The following is a 12,196-nucleotide window of genomic DNA, read 5'->3' as shown; positions in this document are numbered from 1 at the left end:
TTTTTGGCTTTTAAAGTGGATTGGGTATTTTTGGGTATTTTTAATTATTAAAACAATTTTATCATGGCTTCCTACTTGAAAAATCAATGTCACACAACATATGTCAAGTCCTTGTTTGTAGTTCAATGAATTGTATACCATAATAACTGTGTCAAATGTTTGTTATTGTATGTACAAGAACAAACATTTTTAGACATTTTTTGCTTTTTGCAATGTATTAAATGACAAATACAGACTTAGACAATGTTGTTAAATATTGATTTTTCAAGTAGGACACCACAATAAAATAGTTTCATAAATAAAAAAAAAAATAAATAAATACCCATCCTCATCCATGTGGCCACTTTAAAAGATTGAAAGTTATCACATTTCCTCATTCATCTCTCAATTCTCCTTATCTTGATCCTATTAACAATGTAAAGCATTGGCATAAATTTTTTGTTTGTTGTCATTGTAGGCATACAAAAGACATATAGAGCGGGTACTACCATCTCATGTAATAAAGAAGGTATTCACTGAAACTGTTGTCAAGTCTCTACAGTATCTGTATGATTCAGATATCACCAAAATAGTTTTACCAGATTTACAAAAGAAAAGAACCATAAGGAAAGAGTCTGACAGAAGGCAAAGACATTCAAAATCAAAACAACATAGGAAATCAGAAACAAGCAAACAACTCAATCCAAACATCTCACAGACAAGTGAAGACAAAGTCAAGAACAATGAGGTGGAATCCAGTATGAACGTTTCACAAATTAAAAACACTGTGGATGATTTGCAACACAGAGACAGTGAAGAGAGTATGTGTAGTGCAGATTTAGAACAAGAGATGACGCACAATGCAACATTAGCACAGGTGACAGACAGTACAGGTATTGTACAGACAGAAGACGATATAGATTCAACACAACTCAAAGACAATCCAGCACAAACGGCAGACAGTACAGATGAAGGCAGTACAGGTGAAGGACAGATCTAATGCAGTGGAGGACAGTGCAGATTTACCACAGATGAAAACTAGGTAGAAATGAAAGAAAAATACAGACTTTTGACAGATAAGAATATTGCAGGTAAGCCAATACAGATAACAAAAAATGATGTACAGATCTAGTGCAGTGAGGGACAATCCAGAGCTAACATAAATCCATGATTATAGAATGACATCAAGAATATACAGACTTTTGACAGATATAACAGATGTAGGAAACACGAACAATACAGAGAACAAGATATACCGTGCATATCTAGTGCAGTGTGTGGGACAACTCCAATCTGCCTCAAATCAGTGACAATACGAAGGATGACAGATCAAGAAAATACAGACTTTTGATATATTAGGATATTTCACTGATGTAGGAAACATGAAGGAAACGCAAAGGACAATACAGACACAGACAATTTCTGCCTTGTCTGTGGTACAGAGAAGGATAGATGAGTGATCATGACAATAGTACAGATTTACCACAACTTGACATAGACTGTAAGATATGTCATGTCACTCTGCCCTCACTGGTAAGAGTGGTTGACCGATGTGTGAGGGCGCACCATCATGGCATACCTTACAGACTAACTTGATGGTGCAGAACAATAAGAGATCAAGAAGAGTAGAAAGGAGAGAAAAGGATATTACCAATCTAATGTGGATTTATAGGAAAAACAACATAGATGAAACTGATGACAAAAGAAAAATGTGTAGTATAGATCACTGAAAGGAAAATTCCAACGACACATTGTCTAAAGGTAATGATGATGGTGGACAGATAATGATAATACAGAGCTTCTAAAACAAGCATGTACACAAGTTTGTTGAAATGCAACATACAGAGTAACCTAAGCATATACAATTTTAACTATGTCTTTCCGATAACCCAACCGACCATAGTTTAACCCGCCGACCCTAAACATTTTTAAAATATTTTATAAAACAAAAAGTTAGGAAATTCTTTCTCTTTTTGACCTTCATGTAGGTCTGTTTTCTATCCCCAGTGAAGTCTACATATTTCAACAAATTATCACAGAAGGGGTTTTCTTGAAATAAAACTTACATCATTACGTATTCTAATTCAACTTAGTTCTATGACAATATCATCACCTTACTCTGTACAGAACACCTTCACTAACAACACAAAGAATATACCAAAGAATATACCACAAAATACACACATCTGGCATAAAATACCAACACTGCACTGAACAAAGACAACTGGGTGATATCATAACTAATGTGACGTCACCTACATATCATTAGTTTATATAAGAATTCGTATGGCTACAGATTCTGACCATTATTTTGTTTGTTTTTTGGGTCACAGCAATAATTTTCAAAAATGAAAACAAACATAAAGGTAAATATAAGAAAATAAAATAAAATCCAACCTACATACTATATTTTCTGAGGCCATGTTATTGGAAACACAGAATTATTTTTTTTTAATATTACAAAAATGTAAGTTTTACGTCTGATAAGGTTACTGTCACTACAGACAAAAACAAGACATCATTTTCTTTGCTGAACAGATAGAACAATGATATTTTATGTTATGAACAAATACTTTCTTTTAAAGCATTTACCGTCGTAAACTTTACATTGGATTATCATGACACAAGCATGTATTGTGTGTATCATCTGTGCAAATAAAATGATTTGTTCAAGCAACACTTTAGGTTAGCTTTCAGGTGTCTTGGTTTATTACTGTGTTGTGTTGTGTTGTGTTGTGTTGTGTTGTGATGTGTTGTGATGTGTTGTGTTGTGTTGTGTTGTGTTGTGTTGTGTTGCGTTGCGTTGCGTTGCGTTGTGTTGTGTTGTGTTGTATGTTCCTTTATTTTCACCAACATGTACACATTAAATGCACAGTGCATACCAGGCAACACTAGAGTTGCCATGGTGAAGAACAACATGTACAGTTAGACATTATAGTGAAACTGAGCCAATCAGATGCTATGTCCCAATTAGCCCATAGTCACGGGTGTCTGGCACAGATTATTTTGTTATGAAAACTGCAGGCATATCAGTCCAACCACAATGGCAAGCCAATTAGGAGACATGGACTTGTGAATATGTAAAATTAGGTTTGATAAGAAAGTTGACAAGTCCTATAGTCTACGTTGAAACTTAAATTATGAAAACTTTTTAAAATAAAATTTTGTTTTAGCCTGACAGACTTTGACTTTTTACCAAACCCTACCTGACACGACATACTGGCATTGCCAAATAAATCTTAAGTGAGCTCCCACCCTAATTACTAGTAATTGAACTTTGATACATTAGTTCAAATTTTAGAAAGATACCATAAACCTGTTAGCCTACCTGTAGACATGTAGGACTAAATGCTACAACACTATTTCCTCTATCCTAACTGACTTTTTCATTTTTCGATTTTTTGAAATGTGGAATGGGTGCATTTTGACTTTTGGTACTTTGCATTTCTCTTTTTCTCATTGTGTGTATTTGAAGAGAACCTATTGAGGACACTGTGGTAAAGGACATGAAAAATGAAGTATGAGTCATCATGTCATGTGAATAAATATGACATCAATATATTTACTAGTATTGGTGATGATATAACAACACAACAAATAGCAAATTGCATACCAAACTTGCAAATAAAAAAAACGTATTATGTGCCACAGTAGCAATTGAATGGATGAATCAATAAATATTTTTAATAAACAGAAAGAAAGAAATGGGGATATATGGATTTGTTTTGCCTTTTTATATGTATCACTTCCCGATTCTTGTACAGACACGTATTGCAAATTCGAAGGCTCTCCATCAGTCGCCACTAGAGGTCACTACCTTCGGTAAAATTCGGTACGATGACATCACCTTCGGGAATTTCCGGTTGTTGGCCACGTCATCTTCGCTGCGTTGTCTACACCTGAGTCACAAGATAAAATTCCCAAAATAGCAACATTACAGGGTACTGAAGTAATCTTCGTCTCCTTCAAGGTATCGTGACTTAACTTAGACTTATCTCCAACTGTCGGTGGGAATTGTTCGACGTGAATAAGATCTGTTTGTGGGGCGTTTGTTTTGTGAATTTTTTTTCACATTTCCGTGTCGTGTTGACACTGAATATTGAACTGGACTTCTTGGAAGAAACACATGTGTTAGACAACATGGAGACGGAGCAACGGCCAAGTTCGGCGTCTTCGGTGTTGGATTTACTCTTTGACAGAGATGGTATTATTATCGACGACGCCTTTATTGGTAGTACTTCCACGTCCCCAACTACAGTGCTTGGCGATGAAATCGAAAATGGTGGTGGAGGAATGAAACATGTTGACGTTGAGGACGTCGATTTGTTTTCGTCACTGCTTCATGTGCCAGACGATGACACAGTAGACATAACAACAAGCCTACCGAGTCCACAATACGCCACTTCGCCATTGAACAGCGATAGTGGTATATCAGACGACAACCCAGGACCATTTGATGACGACAACGCACTGGACATGGAACACATGAACGGACTCGACACCATGACGATACTGGTAACAGAAAGCGAGAACGACAACATGGTCTCCTCGACGCATGGTCTACATGACGATGAAGATGTCAACTTCGCAGATTGGACCGACGATTTTCGATTATCTGTGTCAGAGGGTAAAAAAGGAAGCCTACCATTCACAATCCGAGATGTAAAAATCGTGTCATCGGCTCAAGCTACAGATCTAGATCTATCGAAAAAATACCCGGAACTAATTTTGTCGCCCGAGGAGAAAAAATTATTGGAGGAAATGAGCGTTACCCTACCCACTGACATGCCATTGACAAAAGATGAAGAAAGAACATTGAAAGCAGTGAGGAGGAAAATTCGCAACAAGCAGTCTGCTCAGGAAAGCAGGAAACGGAAAAAAGAGTACGTTGACGGACTTGAACACAGAGTTACAGCTTGTACGAAGCATAATCTAGAGTTGCAACGTAAAGTTGAGAGACTTGAAAAACAGAATGTATCGCTGTTAGAACAGCTAAAGACACTGCATACTTTAATCACTAAAACAAGCACCAAGACAACACAGACCTCTACATGTGTTATGGTACTGCTACTTTCATTTGCTTTGCTTGTCATGCCAAGTTACAATCCCTTCAGAAGTTCATCTACACAACCACCAGCCTACGAACCATCGGGTGTCGTTACGCGTACACTGAAGGAAAATCCCGAACAGCCAGTGACAGATACCATGGTGATTGGTGGTGATCCGTACAGCTTTACAAAGAGTCCTCAAGATAACTGGCCTCCTGAAGCTCCCAGGAGCATACTTGATGATGATAATAACAACAAGGATGCACCACAGGGTAAAGCGACAGACCTGTCTGACAATGATGTCAAGAAAGATATAATACAAGAGGGACAAAAAGAAACAGTCCTCAATAAAAACACAGGACATAAGTTGCAACAAAACACAACTTCCTCAAAAATTGTGAAAGATCAAGCACAGACTGTGCAAGGACACCATGCGGCCATTCAACATCCTAGTATCAATGATGAAATGTAAATTGTGGCATTGACATTTTAAAAACTTATCAGAATCTTTCATGATAAGTGTTGCTGTATTTTGACAGTGATAAAAACTGTGTAACATGTAGACGTGTGACTGTCAGGGAAGAAGTCAATTCTCGGTACCTGAAATAGAATATTTATAATTACTGCCTAGGCACATCATAAAATAAAGCACAATCAATTTCTTGGACGGCACCATAATTTCTGCTCCACGTGCTTCACATGCATTACTATAGGCATGCATGAAAATTAGTCAACCTTGTTCTGTTTTGACCCCTCTAGCATGAGGAAAAAAGCTATTGCAGGTACCGAGAATTCAAATGATATTAATATTTTGGGTACACACCAAACACCCATAAACTATAATGTGACAAAATGAAAACATTTATCTTGAAAGTACATATATATGCAGGTCAAAGTAAACAGATTATAGTGTACAGTTGAAGAACCAAATACCAAATATATATCTCAATGCATTGAGACCTGTTGCTCACTTGAGATGAAAACAGATTTTTCAAACAGTTTGAAATGTCACAAAGCCATCTATACAATTCAACACAACAGTTTGATTGTGCCTCGTAGCTTTATACAGCAATTTAGTCTGAGTTTATCATTTGTGTATTGAATGAAGCTCTTCAAGAGTTTCGCCTACATTTTTTGTGTTGATTGACATAAGCAAAAGTTCATTATTATGCTATTCCAGAGAATGAAAAAACTAAACAGCAAAGTATTTGTATGCTTTATTAGTGAGCATTCTCATTAAGATTCCTTATTAGGGAAATGACTAATGGGCTTAAAAATGGGTTGCATTTAAAGTGTCAAAAATGTTAGCAGCATACTTGTATTGTAGAACTGTTAAATGCAACTTTAGTTCTTTGTGCTATATTTTTTTGATGGGTCTGTAGCTGGATACCACATGTAACAATGTAAACTTGAAAGTTAGCCTGTGCATATGCCAACCTACAACATTAGCTCTCTCTCTACCAAGGGGTATTTGTTCGTACAAAAAAAAACACTTGTAGTTAGTTAAGCAACACATTATTAATAACAAATGAGCAATGTGCCATACGGTTTTTGTTTGATCTGGACAATGTGTTATATGAAAAAATTATTTGAAAAATGACATTTGCTCTTTGAAATTTCACAGTCTGTAAGGTATGCATGTCAGTGCACTGTCATGCATTGGTTACCCCTCTCACTGACCAGAGAAGACAATAAAGGTGAAATGGCAGTATATCTTACAGTCTACCTTTACAGCACTTTGTACAAATCCAGTTTAAAATATAGGTCAATATGACGATCAGAAAAAAAAAGTTTCTGTTTCATTAAATGTGAATAAAAGTGAGTTTGTAATTGAAATGTAATGTAATTATCAATGTTCTGAACACTAATTACATAAAAAATGACCAGGTGGCAAAACTCGGCTTTTCATGTGTGCTTTGTACTATATAGACTGCAAAGTATGTTGTACCACTCTGCCCTCGTTGGTGTACTTGACCAATGTATGAGGGCGCCCCTTTATGGCAGATTGTACAGACTATGTACTAGGAAAATCGAACCAAATACCACCAATGATCCTAACAAGCTATTCTGCCATCCTTTTGTAAATAGTTATTTTGCTTATATGCACCAAACTTTTTGTGTCAATTTGCAGTATTCATGCACATTGCAAGACGCATAGCGAACAACATAAAATGGCTGTAAATAAAACTTTTTGTTTCCACTGATTCAGTTTGTAAAATTGATTTTAGAATCCAATATGGCTACCAAGTATCTTGCAAATCTATAAGAAAATATGTGATTGTCTATTTCCTTGAAAATAAAGATTGAACTACCAAATTTCTTGTTTTACAAAAGGGCAAGTATTCCCTGAGCTTTGATATGTTTTGCTCAAAAATGTTGACAGATTTTTAAGAACATTTGGGAAAATAATCCCAGAGGCACAGGCTACAATATTACTATATATTCAGTGTTACTGTTACTATGGCTTTAAAGTGGATTCAGAAAAACTCAAACATTCTGTGAAAAACTTGTTTGTAGTGGGCTAAACAAACTCTGAAATGATGTAACATTTATTCGTAACGTTGTATTTTGAATATTATTCAGAATATGCTATATACCAAATTATATTACAATAAAAATATTCTTTTGTAGACGTCAAATCTAAATCTTGCCTGAGTCAATACATTTGAGTAAAAACTTGTAAAGGTGACATTTCAAATTGCAACTGTCTAATTCTAGGGTTATCCCAGTAGTATCTATCATACTTGAACACCTGCTGGTGTTTCGATATTTTTCACTTGAGCAGAACTCGTCAAACTATGTGAAGTTGATTTAATCACCACTCAGTCAAATGTCAGCATGGTTTGACAGACAGGTAGAAAAACCATCAACATGCTCCTAATACATGTGTACCCTCCCCTTATCAATTTATCATAGCTACCGTACTGGGCCACTGACTTTGGGCAAGGTGTTCAGAAAAATTCTTCCGGCCACTGCTAAAAATATAATTCATCGATCATCGTGTTATAGGCTAGATGTATTTTTATGCAATATTTAGTATCTAGATACCTTTTTATGCTATTTTGACAATGCTAATATTTCTATTTTCGACATATTAATCTTAAATCTGACACATGGTGTGACATGCTGTTGTACCATGTGCTACGTATCATGACAAAACTCGTCCAATGATATAATACCTGGGCATTGTTGTTCCCCCCATTAGATGATACTTTTCACATTATAGTTATAGGTTTGTTACATGTAATGTTATTAGTCTGGAGGCTATCTGTGACTTGAATCTCTTCGACAAGAAATCTTGAGATTGCATCTAGACTACAGTGTTATAGACATGCTAAAACATGTGAGACAGTGAGAGAGGGGTGACATTTCTATGTTGAGAGAGAGCAAGAGAGTGTGTGTGTGAACAAGCAGCTTTACACAAAGGCAATATACAAAGACCAGGGAAGGGGACCCCTCAGTATGTCACACTCTGACGTATATATTGAGAGGAATAGAAACCACTGCATCTCACACTTGTCTTTCTGACTTTTGCAACTTATTTACATACTTTAGTAAAGTATGTAAATAAGTTGCAAAAGTCTTTACTGTTGCATGATGAGACCAGACATTACTGATGTACAACGAAAGTGCTGTTTATGCTGAGCAGAGAGAATTAAGTCTTCTATTATGTGTAGGAACACTAATGAGGGCATACATTATGTTCTGTAGACAAGAGTATTTGTATCCTGCACCACAGAGGGCGCAATCTACAGGGCAGAGACGCATTCCTGCACAAGTTGTAGTTGTACATCGATGGAATAGCTAGAGAAGTGTTTTAAACAAAAGCTCCTCACTGTTTTTAGTGTCAATATTGAAGATTTTCCAACATGCATGGATGTACTTGCTGAAAGTGTGCGCACAGAACCTAGCTTCAAACTTTTTTCATAAAATACCAAAGTGTTAAAACAACAAAGAATAAGTATTTTAAACATACCTGACACAATCGTTCTGTTTCTCTTACAAATATCCTTCCTACATGCACATAGCAGTACATACAGTTGCTTACTTTGCATATACCAATTTAAAAATGGAGGGATTTCCCCTGACAAGGTCTTGTCATATAATTTGATATAAACTGTAACAGGTAGTAGGTTACATCATAGACTGTCTATGGTTACATACAGTAGCTCATAAAATAATGTCACCTTTGACATTTATGAAGACAGTCAGTCAGTCTTTGATATTAAATTATCCATGGAATATTGTAACATGAAGCCATATGTATGAATGTTGATTTTGTATGAAAATAAATACTGTATTTAAAGAGTTAGTCTGTAAGGTATGCCTTGAGAGGGCGCCCTCATTGCTCAACTCTTCTCTGTGAGAGGAGACCGGTGAGAACAGAACGACACGATGTATATTACAGTCTATTTAATGAGTATATTAGTGTTTTATGACCACTGTTACTTCTGATGACTGATGTGAACTTACAGTATAGTATAGTCATCACTAGTTAGGTGCCATTTTAGATATGTTCTTTATCAACAGTTTACAACCAAAAATGTTAATCAGCTACCTCAACTGATAGATGAAATGACCTACACAGGTATAATAGCGCACAGTTTTTAGCATTGAGCTTTCGATCCGTCGTCTCTTAGTATACTGCCATCTAAAGTTGACGTGAAATTTTACCTTTGTCTTTTTTAGGCTGACATACAGACTATATTTGCAGTTATTTATTTCAATGAATTTTTCAGATATTTTTATTTAAATTATCAAAATCAAATTTCATGTTTTTCCACTAAAACATGATCTACTTGGCCATGGGCATGTGTTGGTATGGCAATGCAACAAAACTGACATTTTTTTAACTATTACATAATAAGTGGTTTTGAGACTGCAAACAGTCCCAGTTTCGTGTTTTTGACCTTTGAGAAGATATCGTCTTCGATGATGTATACTGCCATCTACAGTTGACTTTATATTTTATATTACACATAATTCAGAAAATTCTGCATGATAGTCACACACATTAATTAGGTAGACAGTGATGATTGGAAAAATTAGAGTCACACCACTTTTTGATCCTTTTCTCATGTTCTTTATTTCAAAATGAAGAATAAGACCTTTTCTCTTGTGTTCTCTCACAATTTTCATTACACACTGTAGTCAAATTTATAAGAAAACAAACATTGTACTTTATCATGTTATACATTAAAGTGGCACAAGTTGAGTTTATAACCTTTTTCTACTAGTAGGTGAAAATACGACATAATAAATTTTTATTACCGCAAAATGACATGAAAGGCCAATGTTTCAATCCTGGGTCATTGCATTAATGTTATTAATAATCAAGATTACATGTACATTATTTTGTTCTGGACCAACTTTTTCTATATCTCTCCCAAACAACCAGTTTTCACACCTAGATGTTAATCCTAGTCTAAAGTGGACCTTTAATAGATTTTACTAATCATCATCTTCTGGCACTCTACCACAGTTGATGGCAAAATATAGATTGCCTTGACTTTCAATATATGTATAAAGATATCTCGCAGTGTCATGCAAGAAATATCAGCTCGCAGTTTGCGAGACTGATCAATTTAGTAAATGATGATATTGATTCATTTATATCTAAATAGGAGGTCGTGTTCTGCCAATGTCAAATCATGGTTAAGTATGCTTTGATAAATAGAACAATACAGGTACATTGCTAATAAGAAATGAAACACTACCTGCCCCAGCCCCCCCCCCCCCCTTCCAAGGATCGTACAAACTCAGCTTATGCCTCTTTAACCTTCAATATATTTAGTTACCGTTACAATATATATGTAGCACACAGTTATGTCAAACTGGGAATTCTCATCACATCTTTATGATCACAACACAACAAAGTCCACAATATCTATAAAAGATATCATTGGTTGGTTTTCATGTCACACTTAAAGCTCAATCTTAAAAATCTCTTGAGAAATTTGTACAATGTTTGCACAAACATTTTCTTTTGAAGTCCTTGATATCAAGTTTAGTCATGGAATCTGGCTTGATGGAAATAAAAAGTAGGGTCTTAAGGCCAAAAAAAAATATTGTTTCTGGTCAGCTCGTGCATCACGGCGGTCTTTTTTTTCTTCGTATTCGTCTAAGCCATGCAGTCTGCAGATCCAAGGGAAAACACAAAAATAAACCTATCTACTTCAGTGAAGACAACTGCAGAGCCAATCATGAACAAGCAAATGACATCTGCCCCACATACACACTTGCTGTAAAGTACTAAATAAAATGAACAGTAACTGCCATAAATAGTAGACTGAGTGACAGGTTTGTTGAGAATAAAAATCAAAATCATATTGCATCATTTTAGACAACCTGTCCTGACCAGAAACAATTTTTTTTTTTTTTTGCCTAATGCCAAAAAGTTATAATAATAAATATATTTTTTACAAGTATTTACATTAAAAAGGAAGTCTTCATGATTCACCAAACAAATGTGTTTAATTTCTTTCCAGGAATTCCAAAACAAGATAGTGTTTATTTCTGCAAACTCAAAATATCATGTAACTCATGCACACTTTTCATAGTATGTAAGAATCTATTAAGAACCCAATGCTTTCTTTTCAGTTTTATACAAGATTCTCGTTTCTTGTGCAATTTTTGGCTATACATGCAGTAAAATTCTTGCCAACTCATGAGAATAAAAATTTGTCATAAAAGCAATCCGATGACAGTAGAGGTTGCCTGTTTGTTCGTTGCTACCTTTGTTTAGGTGAATTACATATTCATGTTTTGGTATTGGATGCCTTCCTTATATCTGCCTGATCATTCTCACTACTGGTAGTAATATGCAAATCTGTACTCATTCTCAGTGGTAAAATGGAGAATTGAATATGGTCTTCTTCGAACATTAGTGGAAATAAGTATCGGTTAGATGTAGGGGCTCTAACCAAGATGAAAATGTGAACAGGACAATACAAGCAAAAAAACTAAAGTATCAGATTGAACTGACCAACTGGCCATTTCATGTTAGTGTTCATTGGCTCTGTTTGATACAGAACACAGAAACCATTAAGAAACTACACATGCTACACTTTAAGAAAACAAGATTGAATGAATACAGTTTCTTATGACATTTTGTGTACATGAAATGAACTAACATGTCACCATGCAGACATATATCAAAACATTGGTGT

At 35.4% G+C, this 12,196-nt stretch overlaps 1 protein-coding gene across 1 annotated transcript; it reads left to right on the top strand.

Moving 5' to 3' along the window:
* The first annotated feature begins 3,840 nt into the window (after positions 1 to 3,840).
* LOC144437290 (cyclic AMP-responsive element-binding protein 3-like protein 3-B) lies at positions 3,841 to 7,648 on the top strand. The gene has a single exon (XM_078126213.1). It carries the CDS (start codon positions 4,120 to 4,122, stop codon positions 5,497 to 5,499), a length of 1,380 nt encoding a protein of 459 aa, XP_077982339.1. The 5' UTR covers positions 3,841 to 4,119; the 3' UTR covers positions 5,500 to 7,648.
* The last annotated feature ends 4,548 nt before the right edge of the window (positions 7,649 to 12,196 follow it).

The sequence above is a fragment of the Glandiceps talaboti genome, chromosome 7 (assembly GCF_964340395.1).
Source record: "Glandiceps talaboti chromosome 7, keGlaTala1.1, whole genome shotgun sequence".
Taxonomy (NCBI): Eukaryota; Metazoa; Hemichordata; class Enteropneusta; family Spengelidae; genus Glandiceps; species Glandiceps talaboti.
The sequence above is the reverse complement of the archived record's forward strand: the minus strand, read 5'-3'. Positions and strand labels throughout refer to the sequence as shown.